The sequence below is a fragment of the Cydia pomonella genome, chromosome 2 (assembly GCF_033807575.1).
Source record: "Cydia pomonella isolate Wapato2018A chromosome 2, ilCydPomo1, whole genome shotgun sequence".
NCBI lineage: Eukaryota > Metazoa > Arthropoda > Insecta > Lepidoptera > Tortricidae > Cydia > Cydia pomonella.
Genome location: NC_084704.1, coordinates 9030020 through 9047285, shown reverse-complemented (window position 1 = coordinate 9047285; position 17266 = coordinate 9030020). Strand labels below are relative to the sequence as shown.

At 38.1% G+C, this 17266-nt stretch overlaps 2 protein-coding genes across 2 annotated transcripts; both read left to right on the top strand.

Annotated features, from left to right (window-relative positions):
* The first annotated feature begins 10410 nt into the window (after positions 1-10410).
* Positions 10411-11157, top strand: LOC133533313 (COX assembly mitochondrial protein 2 homolog). The gene is made up of 2 exons (XM_061872281.1): positions 10411-10800; positions 10978-11157. The coding sequence occupies exons 1-2, from the start codon at positions 10720-10722 to the stop codon at positions 11155-11157; spliced, it is 261 nt and encodes an 86-aa protein (XP_061728265.1). The 5' UTR covers positions 10411-10719.
* A 49-nt stretch (positions 11158-11206) lies between these two features.
* LOC133533302 (protein Abitram) lies at positions 11207-11757 on the top strand. The gene has a single exon (XM_061872270.1). It carries the CDS (start codon positions 11207-11209, stop codon positions 11723-11725), a length of 519 nt encoding a protein of 172 aa, XP_061728254.1. The 3' UTR covers positions 11726-11757.
* Positions 11758-17266: the final 5509 nt, after the last annotated feature.

Genomic DNA, 17266 nt, shown 5'->3' with positions numbered 1-17266 from the left:
TAAAAATGAGAACTTATAACTAAAAACTAAGATGTGTGGAGAGTAGGAGCGCAGGTTGCCATACTCTATTTCGCTGCCCCAATTGCCACCTCCACCCAAAACTTTATAACGGGGCACTCGAGGCGCTCGGCCAATACCTTGAGTAGACTATTGCTGCTGCCGCGCACCCGTCTCAGCATGGAGGCGATTCTTTTCTGCCTAATGGCAAAAAAGTCATCTACTCGCGCCTCAGCGAACATGCCGGACGCGCTGCAGTGCTTCGACAGCCGCAACAGCATCCTCAAGGTTGATTGATTTAATTGAAAGCGGGTGTTATTTGATCGCTTCAACAAGCGAGAACTATTAATAGATACCTAATTTGTTTTTACTGTAAACTATACCTAAACCTTGGTACCTAGTCAAGATGCCAATCGTTCGCGATATAATAATCTCTGCATTATGCAGTGCACCCTAGTCATCTGGAAAACGAAGCACATACGGAACGCGTTTCTGTTACCCATTACAGCGGCTAGCTACAGCCCGAAAATTCCCACCAACTGGGCACATTCCTTACAAAGGGTATGTGACACACTGTACATTACTCTGCTCTCAGGACTTCTACATCCCTACTCACGGCGTTCGAATTTGCAGTGAGTAGAGTTCACTCTCACCTTCAGCAAAACCGAAAAACCTAGACCTATATGACTAGTAAAATAGCCGAAACAATACGAAGCATCACTCTAAATGGCGCTACATGTAACGCCCCTTACACTGATACAAGATTTTCATCTAATACTGTCAAAAACCAGTGCATGATTCAACCTTTACCGGTCGCCGTGGTAAGACCTAGGATTTACCAAATCCATGTCGGTAAAAGCCCGAAGTGAACAATAATTATTTCACATTTCGGGGTTTTACCGATCGGCATCGGTAAAACCTAGGTCTTACCGGTATATCCTAGATTTTACCGTACTTCGGGCTTTTACAGTAACATATATGTATATAAAAAAATTATTAATTTTATATTCAATTAACGCGTGTCTTTCAGTTATTTGTGTTTGAAAATATTCATAAATTATTAACTATCTGGTGTTTCATAAATTTGAAGCGATCCCGACTGTTACAGTCGGGATCCGAAACCAATGTCCCATAATATAGATGATGGCGCAAATAAAGGTACTAATCGCGCAAATAGCTCTGACATAATCCTACAAAATGATTCTATGGACTTAATTCAGCGCGACATGGACTGCGAGTTAGAGGAAATGACGTCCGATAATAGTGAACCGAATCCATCAAATGACCTAAAGCCACTTAAGGTCAAGGCGAAGCTTAAGGCTAGACAGTTTCCTAAGGTTAGTACTGATGCAGTTATTACGACAGATCATTCCTATGCAGCTAAGAGGAAGGATGATGAATGGACATTAGTCACCAAAAATCCAAAACGCCGTTATGTGTTTAATCCAGACTTATCCGTGGGCACAGAAATAAGCATAACTTGCAAAGATAAGTTGCCGAAACAATTTGCGCTAGCGAAGCTATTGAAAAGTCATGATATTCTAGGTATCATTAGAGTCAGGTACGTTAATCCATATAAAGTGCTTGTCCAATTTGATAATGAAACCAGCGCTGAGCGGCTTATTTCCACGGTTGCTATACACGAGTTGTTGGGCTGGCGGTGTCAAATAACATACGAAGTTGGTGTTTCATATGGCATTATAAAAGATGTGGATTTAGATTTAAATGAAAAAGATATGATAGAAAGTATGACATGCGGAGTAGAAATAGTTTCGGTAAAAAGATTAAGTAGAAAAAGTTCGGATGAATCAGGATGGAAGGACAGTGAGACCGTACGTGTATGTTTTAAAGGCCCCATATTACCATCTTACGTTTATATACATGAAATGCGAGTTAAGGTTGAACCATATCTATTTCCTGTATCTCTATGCTCGAATTGTTGGCGATATGGCCATACAAAGAAAACGTGTTCTAAAAAATCTACTTGTCCTAAGTGTGGAGGCCATCATACGAATTGCGAAACAACTGTATTCACTTGTCGCAATTGCTCAGGAAATCACATGGCACTAGACAAAATTTGTCCGTCCTACCAAAAAGAAAGAAATATAAGGAAGATTATGGCTGAATTTAACTGTACATATAAAGAGGCTTTGAATAAATACGAACCAGGTTCTAGCCGCCCGCCAGCCCCGGCGGCATCAATGTATAAGGAAAACTTTCCCCCGACGCTTAGGCCAGCTGAGATGACTTCAGTGGCTGAAACATCAACAGTGGAGTCTGAGATAATCGAACCAGCATATGCAAAATAGTGACGACCCAAGCTGTAGTTCATGCTGATACCCCAGGTAAAAATAATGTATTGTTTACTCCACCTAAAAAGACAACCCGTACTAAACCTAAACAAAAGAAGCCCGAAGTGAGAGAAAAAGATGACAGTATATCTGATAAAGACTGTTTAAATATGGAAACTGATGACAATGACGTTCTACCAGAAATAACGAGCAAACCAAAGGAAGTAAGTGAAAATAAGCTTAAATTTAGTTCATTAATTGATAAGTTAAAAGATATTATATTCATGAAAAACTTGACGATAGTTGAAAAAATAAAATTGGGAGTTCAAACTGGTTTAGAATGGCTTTTATCTTTTGTTATGAAGAATATACTTGACATGTCTTGCTTAAAATCCTTTTTTAACGCCACAGATGGCTAACAACCTAAAGCAGTGCAGACTTAACATGTTGCAATGGAACGCACAAAGTATTAGACCAAAGTTAGTATCGTTTGAAAATCTACTTATTCAGGAGAAGATCCATATAGCGGCACTTAGTGAAACATGGTTAGATACAGACTGTTATTTTCGCATTAGTAATTAATTATAATATATATAGGGCGGACAGATCGGATGGCTATGGTGGTGTTGCAATTCTTACGCATAAATCGATCAAGTCTGAGCATTGTCATGTTCAACACCCTAATCCTGGTGTACAAGTCGTTTACGTTAAAGTGTTTAATTGTGATGAAGTTAAAAACGTAATTTCAGTTTACTGTCCGTCTTCTGTAGTGACTCAGCAAAGTGATTGGGATTTCATTTTTTCAATAGTGCAACATAACGTGATTATCATGGGCGACTTTAATGGCCATCACACCAACTGGTCATATAAAACGGATGCTCGCGGAACTCAAATATATGATTCTCTTGTGGACTGTAATCTAGTTTCTCTTAATGATCATAGCCACACAAGAGTGCGCCTAGTCAATGGAATGTTACAGGAGTCGTCTCCAGATATATCTATTGTATCGACTGATATTTATTTTGTATTTAATTGGAACGTTATGAAAGAATCACTAGGAAGCGATCACCTTATTATAAAAATTTCTACTTTTTTAAACTCTTGTGTTAAATCTGTACCAAGGAGAAACTATAAAGGGGCTCAATGGAATGAGTATAGAATGTATTTAGAAAATACGTTTGCTGATTTGTCTTTGCCTGAAGCTCCTCAAGAATCATATAATTGTTTTGTAAGTATTATAAATGAAGCTGCTGATCTTTTCATACCATATATTAAAATTAACAATAAACCAACTAAAAATTTCCAACCAAAACCGTACTGGAACGAGGCTTTATCTAAAGCCGTTGCCGAAAGACGTTTAGCTCACTTATTGTTCAGACGAAATCCTACACCACGAAATCTTGAGGAACTTCAGACTAAGATAAGAGACACTCAGAGACTTATTAGAACGCGTAGAAACGAAAGTTGGCAACAATTTTGCAACTCCATAAGCGAGCCCTCATCAGCCTCTGAAGTTTGGTCTCGGATGAAATGGGTAAAGGGTTATAAGTCTTCTCGGCCTCATGTTAGTGTAGAAAAAGCTCAAAATCTTCTTTGTTCTCTCACGCCAGATTATGTGTCTCCGTCGACGCCAGTGATTGAGTCGGCTAGCACGGTTATAGACGAAACATTTACATTACATGAATTAGATTCTTGCGTTAAACCAAAAGATACTGCTCCGGGTAGTGATGGTATAGCATTTTCTATGATTAAAAATCTGCCCGAGAGAGACAAGGGAAAACTCTTATTATTAACATTGTACAATAATTTCTACTCCTTAGGTTTTGTCCCTACTCAGTGGAGAGAAATTAGTGTGGTCCCGATACCTAAACCCGGAAGAGACCCCTCCTCTGACTCTGCTCTTCGACCAATCTCTTTAATTTCATGTCTATGTAAAATATTTCATTCTATGATCAATAGGAGATTGGAATGGTTCATAGAAAAAAGATGTATGTTTGCCGAGGAAACTGTTGGTTTTAGAAAGTGTCGATCATCTTTGGATAATTTAAGTAGCTTAGTCAGTCGGATTCAGACCGGATTTTCAAAAAATATGATCACTTTGGGAAGTTTCATAGATATTGAGAATGCATATAATAATGTAAATGTTCCCATTTTAATTGAAATACTTGACAGGATACGAGTTGGACATCACATTTGTCGATATTTATGGAATTTCTTAAGGGAAAGATATCTCACTATACAAACTGATACATTTATGTTAAGAAGATGTACTGGTCGCGGGTTGGCTCAGGGAGATCCTAGTTCGCCATTGCTATGCACATTCAAAAACACTATGCATACATATTGCTATGTTTACACTATGCATATTCAAAAATCACTTACAAATGTTTACTTTTCACAATATGCCGATGATTATATTTTATATGTTACAAAGAAATCTATAGAGGAGGCCGAGGAGGTATTACAAAAGTCCCTTAATGTATTTAACAAATGTTTGAATAATCTGGGTCTTGAATATCTACATCTAAAACTAAGTTATGTGTGTTTAAAAAAGGTATTAATAGAAAACTTGTAAACATCAAAATTAATGACAAAAAAATACAGTTAGTCGAGTGTGTTAAGTATCTAGGAATGTGGTTGGACCGATCTCTTAGGTGGGAAAAACATATTAACGAATTAGCTCAAAAGATTCAGAAATATAACAATGTTTTAAAAGTTTTAGTTGGACCGGGATGGGGTGTCTACCCTAAACATCTCAGGAGATTATACTTTGCTATAATTCGCAGTCGAATAGATTATGCGTCTTTTCTTTATGATGATAGTTGCGATTCTCATTTGTATAAACTCGATAAAATTCAAAATCAGTCATTAAGGACTATCGGCGGTTTTATTAAGTCTACTCCTATACACGCAATGGAATCTGAACTGTGTGTACAACCGTTGTATATTCGTCGCATCTATTTAGCATCTAAGTTTTGGCTAAAATCTAGATCTTTTGAAAATAACACAACTATCAAACTCTTAGAAGGATTAAATAATGACTTACAAGTTCGAGTCACTTTGCGAAATAAACAACCACTTCTTCTTTCCATTCATAATATGTATAAGTTAACAACTATGTATTCCAGTAAACTACTGGAAATGTTTGCTTTGGACAAATGGGTAAATCATATAGATGTTTCTAAATCTATTAAGTTAAACATTACTTCTATTAACAAATCTAAGCGCGAGTATGACAAAGTTTCCCTAAGAACTACTGTAAACACTTTTTTACGTACCAATTACTCTGGACAGTTCTAAGGAAAAAAACTCCTTAGGTGATGCGATTTATGACCCTCAATCGAACGTATCTGTTAAATTACGTATAAAATATGACATGTCTATAATGCACGCCGAGTTGGTTGCCATTGTTGAGGCTTTATTCTATATCCAATCCCTAGATTGCTATCACATAGTCATTCTATCAGATTCTAAAAGTGCTCTGCAACATATCGCTCGGTGTACCACGAACACTCGATGTCTCCCGGTTGCCTATTCCATTTTGAATCTCATTGACAAATTACAATCGCAAGATAAGACCATAATTCTGCAATGGATTCCATCTCATGTAGGTATAGCCGGTAATGAAGTAGTGGATTCCATAGCCAGGCTGGCTTGTCATGGTGGAATAGAATGCAATACCTTACCTTTTTATACGGACTGTATCTTTTCAGCCAAACAGAGAACCTATACTTTATGGAAAGAATACTTTGATAAGAGATCAACAGAAAAGGGTATTTGGTACAAGACAATCCAACCACATCCTCTAATGACACCGTGGATTGATTGTTTCCTTAGTAGACGTGACATTGTATTGATGATGAGACTACGTTGTGGACATATCCCATTGAATCAGTTCGGTTATTTAATGAAGAAAGTTTCTTCTCCTAATTGTGATGAATGTGACGTATTAGAAGACGTGTACCATGTTATAATGGAATGTGTCCGGAATGAAGCCGCTAGGATACAACTGGCTTTTTCAAGCCATAATACTATGTTTGATGTCGGGGGCTGCAATAGCGTTCTGGCTGCTCCTCTGTCAGACTCTGCCATGGCGCTACTACAGCTTGTACGAAAGGCTATTGTTAATAGAATTAGTTAATTGTATAAGAATATTGTATTGTTGTTTTTTTATGGAGCGACATGTTCACCTCGGTGACAAGCTCTTAAATAAAGAGAAAAAAAAAATCTCTGTTTACATTTTTTTGACAGTAAACGACAGTTGCTAGGTAACAACATTATGAATAAAAAATAAAAATAAAATTTCTTTATTAAAGACAACATATGGTCCATAAATGTGTTAGTTATAGCTTATCAGTTATGTTAGTAGCAACCGTAACCTAATTTAAAAAAATGATTTATAAACAATAGCGACTTTGTCCGCTGACCCATTGCCCACAACAGAGGACAATCTAGCTTATTAGCTATCATGTTTAGAATAAAGATAGGTCTTGACATATGAAATTTTATAGTGACATCTGGTGATGTAGTTTGCACATTCGATAGTCAACTTTACGCAAAAGTAGGTTATCGGATGCCATTAATAGAAACCACCGCCATCTTTACTAATGTTAACTACGTTTCTAAGTGTCGCCCCCCTGGGCGGCTACCGGGAAAATCGAAATTCGTCAATTGCGGGCATTTTTCTCTGTCACTCTAATTACGTTTTAGTGAGAGTAAAAGAGAAAGATCCCCGCAATTTGCGAATTTCGGTTTTCGCGGTAGGCCCCCTGGTGTGGACCCGGCTAATTGTGACGCTACTAGTATTCGCGTTTGATGGCGTTCTAAAGGCCCCTCCAGCCCCGGACTATGCGCGTGAATCGCGGAGCGAACATACCGCGAGTACCGCGACGTTGACGTAGACTCCACACTCGCACAACTTCACGGCGATTTCGCAGTTTGGTTCGCGGCAAGATGGCGCCGAAGTGTCAGCTGATCGGATTTAGTTTGCGGCAAGCGGCAAGCATAGACAGGCGGCAAGGCACTGATTCAAACTGGGAACTGTCAAATTGATTTTTGGTTGATCAAGTTCGCACCCAATCAGAGACATGTCAGTCGCTTCGCTTATTTCTATGCTCCCAATATAACCAAGTAGCCGCCATAGAAGGTTATGACAGTTTAACAGATTAACCGACTCGTGACCGAATCGCGGCGCGAAGCGATTGCGACTGTGGAGTCTTGCAAGTTCGCGCTTCGCGTCTCCTTTGACGCGGGCTAAATAGCGACAAAAAACGGGGAATAAGGTGCGAAGGCGTGAACAATCTGCGAAATCGACGCGAGGGCCCTCCACATTCGCGTTCGCGTTTCGCGCCTCGATTCGCGCACGAGTGTGGAGGGCCCTTAATATCACTAATGAAGTGCCAATTACATTCACAATTTATCAGGCCTGATATCAGACCCGATTTCGGGCCCGAGCAAGAGTATTTTTCCGTTTCACCAAATATCAGCACATTGTTTACAATATTTGAAATGTAAAAAAATGTTCCATATGCAAAAAATATCGAACATTGAAAATTTTTGGCAATTAGAGACAAACAATTTTTTACATTTCAAATAGATATTGTTAACGATATTCCGTGAAACAGAAAACGATTATCAGGCCCGAAATCGGGAAGTGTGGATGGAATTGTCGCTTGACGCCAATTTCTTTTGGCCGCGTAGCCAACGTTACAATCGTTCACGCTCCGTAGCGTATCGTAGTTATCTTCCATATTAGTACGACTGTGACAGTTGCGTTTCGTTCGCCACGGAACGTGAACGATATGCACGTTGGCTACGCGGCCTGCTCGAATCAGTCGATTTGATCATCTCGTCACGACTGGCCTTTAAACGCTTTTTCTTAAGCCCCCCATTCACACATTTTCATAGCAGTTCGCCGTTCGCCTCATTAAAAAAAAAATTAAATTAAAATTAAAATTATTTATTTTCGTAAAATATACAGGTGTTTATAAAGTAGGGGATAGTGCTACCCGGTAAGCATAATTTGCCTGTATTGGGCAACACCGCTCTTCCTTAATTTACAGATTGTCACACGAAAATTTAAGTAAGTCTAATAATATATGTATACAATTAAAATCACATATAACAATTGTTTATAGAACTAGGTAAGTATCGGGGTTGTCAGACATGCAGTAGAAAATAGTAAAAAAGTAAAAAATGGAATAATGGAGCCAGTAATTGTGTGTGTGTGTGTGTGTGTATTTAGTAAGTTGATGTGTGGATCTCTAGTAAGATATAGGATGTTTTAATTTTGTAAGTCTTCTGTTTCCTCGTAGCTTTTCGACTTTAACCATTTTATGATTGCTGATTTACAATCGTAGTGAAGTTTTGGGTAAATGTTTAGGCACCTATTGACTTTGTTATAAATGTGACTAGACTTCAAATTGTATTGTGAGCGCGCAAACTTGGTTTAGTTTTAGTTATACTTGCAACGTTTTTTGTTGTCCTTCTGGAGTCATATTCGGCACTGTAAGAAAGGGTTTTATGTTTTTTTTAAGTGATTTGTAGAATATATAGTTTCCTTCTTGATAATAGGTCGCTTAGTTGGTATAATGATTCGGTCGGGAAACGGATTTTTTTAAAATACATTGTTTTTAAGAGTGCACGCTGAGCTCTTTCCAGGCTAATAAGTCGAGTTTTAGCAGCTCCACCCCAGACAGATATGCAGTACACCAAGACAGACTGTACCAGGGATGTGTAAATTTCTGACAGTATATTCCGTTGTTTCGACGGAGTTGTTAGTGCTCTACCTGGTACAATATGCCTTAGCGCTCTGAAAATCCAGTGCAGCTTACGGACCCTACAGATTAGCTGGTCAATATGAGCGTACCAATTTAAATGCTGGTCTAAGGTGACTCCCAGGTATTTAATTTTTGATACTTTTTCAATGATTGGGCAATTATAATTATTGGGACTCGTTCTGTCACAAGTGTGGATTTTGAGATCTACATCAAAGTTGGGTTGGGTGGAATTCGTGATGCTGAAACACATGTATTTTGTTTTATCTGTGTTAAGCGTTAACAGATTTAGTTTTAACCATCTAGAAATCTGAGCTAGACCTTGTTCAGCACATGTTTTTGCTTCCATCCAGGTTTTACCAGAGAAGACTATGGCTGTATCGTCAGCATATGAGAGAACTTTAGCATTCGTTATTGTCATGTCACAGAGATCGTTTATGTAAGCCAAAAATAGTGTTGGTCCTAAGACACTACCCTGCGGAACTCCGTGCGATACATACTCATCATTGCTAACATGCACACCCAGCTTAACTCGTTGCTTCCTGTCCGAAAGGTAACTTTTAAATAAGGAGAGAGCAGTTCCCCTAACCCCCAATTTTTCAAGTTTCTGAATAAGGATAGGAATAGAGACGGTGTCAAAAGCCTTCCTTAGGTCTAGGAAGACTGCCAAGCATTTCTCATTCTTATCATCAACGTTATCTACAACTACCGAAGTGAGAGCTGTTATAGTATCTTCCGTCGATTTCCCCTGCCTAAAGCCAAACTGCGATTCTGATAAAAGATTATATTTTGTGAAGAAGCTTAGCAGTCTAGCATTGAGTATTTTTTCAAAGATCTTCGATACTGCAGGCAAAACAGATATTGGCCTGTAATTGCTGACATCACCTCTATCCCTACTCTTATAAACAGGAGTGATTAGAGAGAGATTTTTTTAGCGAATCAGGGAAAATTCCTGAGTTGATGCACAGGTTTATGAGGTGTGTTATGACTGGAACTATTTCTTTTGCTGTATGTTTAAGAAACTTGGTTGACACATTGTCCCAGCCAGGAGCGCTACCAGATTTCAGACTGGACAGAGTGTTGAAGACTTCATCTTGGCTTACGGTAAATAGGACCAGGGAACTCGATTGAACAGGTAAGCTATTTATATATGCGTTTAAATTGTCTTGAGGATCATTAACTCTTTATGTAGGATTGTGTATTGGTCGTGGACTGCGTGGCGTCCTGCAACACCCTAATAGGATGGCTCTATAAATCCTGCAAGCCCCGTCCACAGCTTGCAGTTCGTGGCGCAGGATAGTCAGTGGCTTGGTGTCCTGCGTATCAGGACTGCCATGTGGCGATTTGGATCGTGAATGTTAACGCAGGACTGGAGTGTTGTTTACAATGAACAACACGGGTTTAAGTGCCAATTACATCCACACTTTAGCAGGCCTGATATCAGACCCGACGTCGGGCCCGAGTAACAGTATTTTTCCGTTTCACCAGAGATAATCACCACTTTACCACCATCCCCGCCAAATAGTCATATTTACGTCAGTGTCAATGTCAACTGATACATTGCAATTATATTATTATATCCAAATTATATCGCATGCGATTTAGGATTTATTTTTCTTCATTGAATACTATTACTGTTTAATAACATCTAAGTTATGCATACAGATTTATCACCCCATTTACATACTGACGAGTGTAATGTTTTGATAAAAAAGTTAATGGACTGCCACTCCGAGGTAGATAACAGTTTATTGTAATTTCTCGTTGTATTTAATAATAGAGAAGTGTGTTCCTTATTTGCCCTGTTATATTTTTGTAAGTTGTTACTTATTTTTTACGTTTTATTTGCCTATTTTGATCTAAGTAATTGACGGCAAATATTAAAAATCAAAACATAACCTTATTGTTTCTAGCATCCATTCCTGAAGTTTACGGGCTACTGCAACGACTATGACAGTGATATGAGAAAGTGTTTGAAGCAAGAGCGTCTTCGGCGTCAGAAAGCTAATCTAGACGAGTCACGAAAACGGCATGCGGAAATACACGCTAGAATACTAAAGTCCCAGAGAGAAAAAGCAAGTCAAGCACAGTAATTAGAACTCAATTTTGTTAACCAGCATAAAGTATTTGTTAGGTATTATTATGGAGTACAGTATCTTAGATGATATCCCAGATTTATCCACCTACCAATCTTTCACCGAGAGATACTTTACTAAAAGGTATGTGCTCAATGTGAATGGTATTGAAAATAATGACATTATGATAATGTTCCATTCTAATAGGATAACTTTGATAACACTAGCTCCTAGCCACTTCTTCTTCCGGACAGATGGAGATTATAAGCTTAACTTTACTATTGGTAATATTGACCGATTGACTAACACCGTGAAAGGAAAAGGTAAGAAGGGTGGCCAAATGCTGCATCCAAAGTCTGTGGTGTGTAAAGTTGAGTTTGAAAGTGGCCCCAGTTTTGATGTGTTGTCCTGTATGAAAGGGACTCTTGTTGAAATTAATGAGGAATTAGTGAAAAATCCAAAACTGTTGAAAGAGTTCCCAGATGCTGATGGATTTATCGCCATAATTTTGTCAAGTATTGCTGTTTCTGAAGCAAACAAAACTGAAATGCTGACTCATGAAGAGTATGTGAAAATTTTGAAGTAGAAACTTTAGTTATTAAATGGTTGTATAAATAATGCCTTTGTATTTATTTACTTCTACAATCAACCTTTTTACAAATAGTTTTAAAATAGTACATTGTGATACAAGGTGCTACATTGATCATTCATTACACACAAGGCGATACTGTGTAATAAGAAAGCCGATGTGTGTAATGACCAATGCACTCGCATTTCATACAACGTTTTTAAACACCCTTGTGAGGAAAAGAACCAAACTGATACCTATATTAATCAAATTTTAATGATTAAAACAGTAAAAGTACAATGTTCAAAATGGTGGCTTCCACTTATAACATTGAATAATTGCACCAACGTGAACTTGGATTGTATGTACTTATTCGCCAATTAATTTAAGTTAAACACACATTTTTTTAATACTATGTCAGTGGCAATCAAGCATACGGCCCGCCTGATGGTAAGCAGTGTCTGTAGCCTATGTACGCCTGCAACTCCAGAGGAATTACATGCGCGTTGCTGACCCTAAACCCCCCTCCCCTCGTTGAGCTCTGGGAACCTTGCTCACCGGCAGGAACACAACACTATGAGTAAAGTCTAGTGTTATTTGGCTGTGGTTTTCTGCAAGGTGGAGGTACTTCTCTAGTTGGGATCTGCTCTAGATCTGGAATGACATCCGCTGTGCTGTGCCCTACCACACAAAGCGAGATGACATTTACACTGCCCATACCTCTCTTTCCGATAGACTATTTTTCACTCGATTTTGATGGTAAAATGCTAAAATCAGTTCTTGCAGCTTTGTATTAGTATTTTTGGTAGCTTTAAATTGATGTGTGGAGAACAATACTTGACTTGGACATTTTCGTCTGTAAACTAAAAACTTGCGAACCTAGCCCAATGTAACAAATACGGAAAATGGCGCGTTATTCTGTTCCTGTGCGCGACCTCACTGCGCGCGCATGGGAAAGGCGCGAACGAAATCGACAAACGGGCAATATTATAGTATTTTATGCTACAGTTGTATAAGAAGGGTCAAAAAAGGCGAGTGGCGCGAGTTACAATGTGAGCCGGAGCCGAAGGCGCAGGCGAACATTGTAAAGGAATACGCCACGAGAATTTTTTGACCTACTTATACAACGTTGCATACAATATTTTTCCTACGAGTCAACAAAAATAAATCTTAATTTAGGTAAACAAATTACAGCAAAAGTATATAGCCAAGACGCGCGAGCATACCTTGTTCCGCGCCCGGCCCGCCCCGGGCCGCGGCCGGCCGGTCAGCGACACCTCGTAACTCATGAGGCCCTGGTACTTGCTACTTGCTAAATTAATTTTTTGGATAGTTTTCTCTCAATTTTGGCCACCGTAGCCTACGGAGACTAACAAGCAACGCTAAGCGGTCTTCGTAGTCTATGGGTGTTTCTGACTTATGAAGTAATTATTTTTACTATGCAACCAAATGAATATTTTGTAAGTTGGCAGCAATGCACTTAGTTTAAAACTGTATTCGTTTTGGTTTTGTTACGTTGGTAGCCATTAATCGCAGTAACGTTATAGCTTATAAAAGCACAAGAGCTTTTATGAGGAATAGACAATATAGACTTTTCTTGAAATCTTTTATGTATGTTCTTATATTCGTGTTAATGAATACATAAATGACAGATAACAGTAGAGGAGTAGGAAAAAAATATAACCAATGGATTGAGACCAAATCGATTTTTTTATGTTTTTAAGAGATTGTAATCTCTAAATTATGTTAGGCGAGATAAAACCTTTTTAAACTTTTAAGACCGATTAGTTGGTTAAAAAAAAAAAGCTATTGAACCAATTAAGAAGGCTCCGTTTCCATACATATTTTTAATAATTGGTTACCTTCTCGATTTCCCTTAATTTCGAAGCTTAAATTAAGTTACTTAAAGACACCGGTATTTCTAATTAACTCCATTTCAGAGATAATCAATCATTTATTTTTATCTTATAAGGCCCTTACGAGCGTATACACTTAACTTAGGGTCTGTTTACATATTAGTTTAGTGTTTAGTACTTATACACTCGTATACATTTGCTACTAAAATACTATGTCGGACGAATATGTTCGAAATGTCATTGATATGTTTTCAATTGTTTGGTTGAATTAAATGTAATGCCCGTGTTACAACAAAGCTATATGCAACATTTAATTACTTTTCATAAAATAAAAAAATACCTTTTTTTTTGGCAGATTAACTATGCCTTTCCTTAACGTACTTACCAATACCCCGGAGTTAACGGAACTAAACACGGTGTATAATGAAAAAGCCGTGTTTAATATCTAGGATTATGAGCCTAAAAGCGGTCCAATAAGTTCGACGTTACGAGCAAATGTGTTGAAAACTAAGATAAAAACCTGGTTTGAGTCACAGAACAAGTAGATAGAGCCTGAAAGAGAGCAGGTATACCATAGAGTTGTTACACATGTGCTCGTGTGAGGGAAATGAACGCAATGCGAGGAATCGAAATTAAAACACGTATTATCATTGCTGACAATACACCAAAAACATCTTAAGAAATTTAGTCAGGTTCGTTGTTGCCTGATGCCAAGATTTGCCTTTCGGCCGCGTATGTAACCCAGTTTTGTAACCAGGTACAAAATAAGAAAATTTACTCTTTTTTCATAACCAGTTACAAACCAGTAAAAATATTTCGAGACTTAGAAATATTTGAATACGAAAGAATTTATATACATAAGTTACAATGTCATTTAAGCCAGTAGAGTCGTTGAAATTATGGATGGAAGTCATGAAAGTTGATTTTTCTGAGAGATAAACTGTTTAATGTTAAATAATTTTAATAGTTCTGTACCCCTAGTGTAAATATTTTCGACAGCGAAACGTGACGTACGCGTTTGCGTTAAGTGTCATTTTGTATGAGATTTTTGACTTTCCAAAACGTCCCGCTTGGCGCGCTGTTCAAAAACCCATACAAAATGAGACTTAACGCAAACGCGTACGTCACGTTTCGCTATCGACTAAATTTACACTAGGGGTACTGAAGTGTTAAATTTTTAATGTAATGTAATATACATTGTCATGTTTGTGTCACCACAAACACCCGTCTTTATGTGTATCTTTAGCGATAAAGATAGGATAGGAAAAAATGAGTTTCAGCCAATATAACAAAACACGTACTCATTATTTTTTCGTGCTTTCAAACATATACTAAAACCAGCCATTAACTACGAGGGTGGATTGAAAAATTCGCGGCCTGAATATTAAAAACACAACAGAGGTTTTTTAATTTATTTTTATTTTTCTACATAGTTCCCGTCGAGTTGAATGCACTTGTTCCATCTGGATTCCAGAGCCATTACACCACTTTTGAAGAAGCTGTAGGGTGGGTGGGGCAATAATTCAAACCCACATTTGGCAATCTCCGCCATCGACTTTAGTGACGTGTGAACACGTACATTGTCCTGGTGGAAGATAACTTTCTTTGTCAACATTCCAGGTCTTTTTATCTTCAGAGCCTCGCGTAATCTGCGTAATAAGTCGCAATAATAGTCAGAATTTATAGTTTTACCTCTCTGGAGATAGTCAACCATTATTATTCCCTTTGCATCCCAGAAAACAGACGCCTTGCTTTATTGGCCGACAAAATTGCTTTGGCTTTTTTGGGAGGCGGAGATCCAGGACGAACCCACTGCTTTGATTGCCGTTTGGTCTCTGGTGTATAGTGGTGGACCCACGTCTCGTCCATAGTTACAAATCTGTCCAAAAAGTCTCGAGTACCGGCTTCATACAGGTCTAGACATTCACGTGAATTAGTACGGCGAGCGATTTTTTGTTCGACTGAAAGAAGCCTCGGGACCCATCTCGCCGACACCTTGGAAAAACCTAATTCGTTGACTATAATATTTTGAGTTCTTTCATAAGAGATGCCTACGATGTCAGCTATTTCCCGCACCTTTAACCGCCTCATTTCGCATATAATTGCCACATTGTCCGTGTTAGTCACCGTTGTTGGCCTCCCGGGACGAGGGTCATCTGAGATATTATCTCTTCCACGCTTTAATTCAGCTGCCCATTTTTTCACCATCGTATATGATGAACAGGATTGCCCTAATGTACTTTGCATATCATCATAAATTTGCTTTGGTGTCAATCCTTTTTTATGCAGGTATTTAATCACAGCACGCTGCTCTAATTTCTCCATTTTCACGATATCTACCGACACGTAACTTTAAATATGCCGTAAACTTGCTTTTAAATATAGACGCCAATGAAATTTCGCGGGAAGACAGTTGAATAATGACAGTTCAAAATGGCGGCAGAAAAAAGAAAAAAGTTTTTTTTTTCATTGGCGAGGCCGCGAATTTTTCAATCAACCCTCGTAGCAAGTTGCTTGAGCATCACTTTCTATAGGAGTTGAAGATTTAGTATTTTTTTAGTACTTTGGGGGAGAATTTCTCCCAATAGGTTGAGTTTGGGCAGCTAAAAAAATACGTGTCTTATTTTAGACTACTTTATAACATATATAAATATAAATCAAATCGGAACCGGACGGTTGGGTACCTTTCCGTGTAAGTTTGTAACTGGTAACGAGAAAAGATAAAACTTTCTTCATTTGTAACCTCACAGCGGTTACAAAACATAGTTATAAAAGCGGCCGAGAATGTTTGAATTTGTAACTGGTTATGAGAAAAGACTAAATTTTCTTATTTTGTATCTGGTTACAAAACTCGGTTACATACGCGGCCGAAAGGAAGATTTGCAGTAGAACAGCAAGATGCTGAGTTTATTTAAATATTTTTTCAGCACATTAACTGGTAAGGTAGAAGTACTAGTGCTCGACGCTGCACTAGTACTCGACATGGGCACTTTATGTCAAAGTGACAAGGATTAAGTTCGAATACAGAAAAATCTTCGTTGTTTAAATTTAACCTATATTTCCATGAAATAAAGTGCCCATGTCGGTGACTAGTGCAGCGTCGAGCACTAGTACTCCTACCTTACCTAAAGGCCTTCTTCATTGTTCAAAAACTAATGAGAAAGTGGCATTTTATCTACATGTGGGGCAAAGTAATCAGATGCAAATTTTGAGTTTCCTTATAATAGCTGGTAGAATTGACTTTTAAACGATATTTATTTAAGCGTATTTTCCTCGCGTTTGTGTGGTGAAATTTTTTGTTTCACTCGAAAGCAAAGTTTGTTTCTTCGTGCCTTGATACCCTCGCAACGCAACGCATATCAATATTAGCACGAGCGGTTAAACAACAACTTTGGCCCCTTGTAAAACAAATAACTATTTTTTTACTTCGACGTGTCGCCTAACCAACAGTCATGATGATCAATTGATCAGTAATTGAGAATTCATGTGTGCTATCATTTTTAAAGATTTCAATAAAATCATTTAAAAAAATGCCGTTTTTTCTAAGCAATTTCAAACTCCATACAAAACATTATAATATTAATGGCTTATGCAACTTAATAGTCTCCACACACAAGTTACGTTATCAGCACCTATTTTGTTTGTTTCCAGCAGTTTGGTGACCCTTGACCCACCATTACGGGACACTGATAGTGATAAGTAC

Excerpts from the sequence above, each read along its gene's own strand:
- LOC133533313 (XM_061872281.1), top strand. The coding sequence starts at position 10,720 with ATGCATACAGATTTATCACCCCATTTACATACTGACGAGTGTAATGTT. Across the intron at positions 10,801-10,977 it reads TAATGGACTGCCACTCCGAG|CATCCATTCCTGAAGTTTAC; the intron begins GTAGATAACAGT and ends TATTGTTTCTAG.
- LOC133533302 (XM_061872270.1), top strand. The coding sequence starts at position 11,207 with ATGGAGTACAGTATCTTAGATGATATCCCAGATTTATCCACCTACCAA.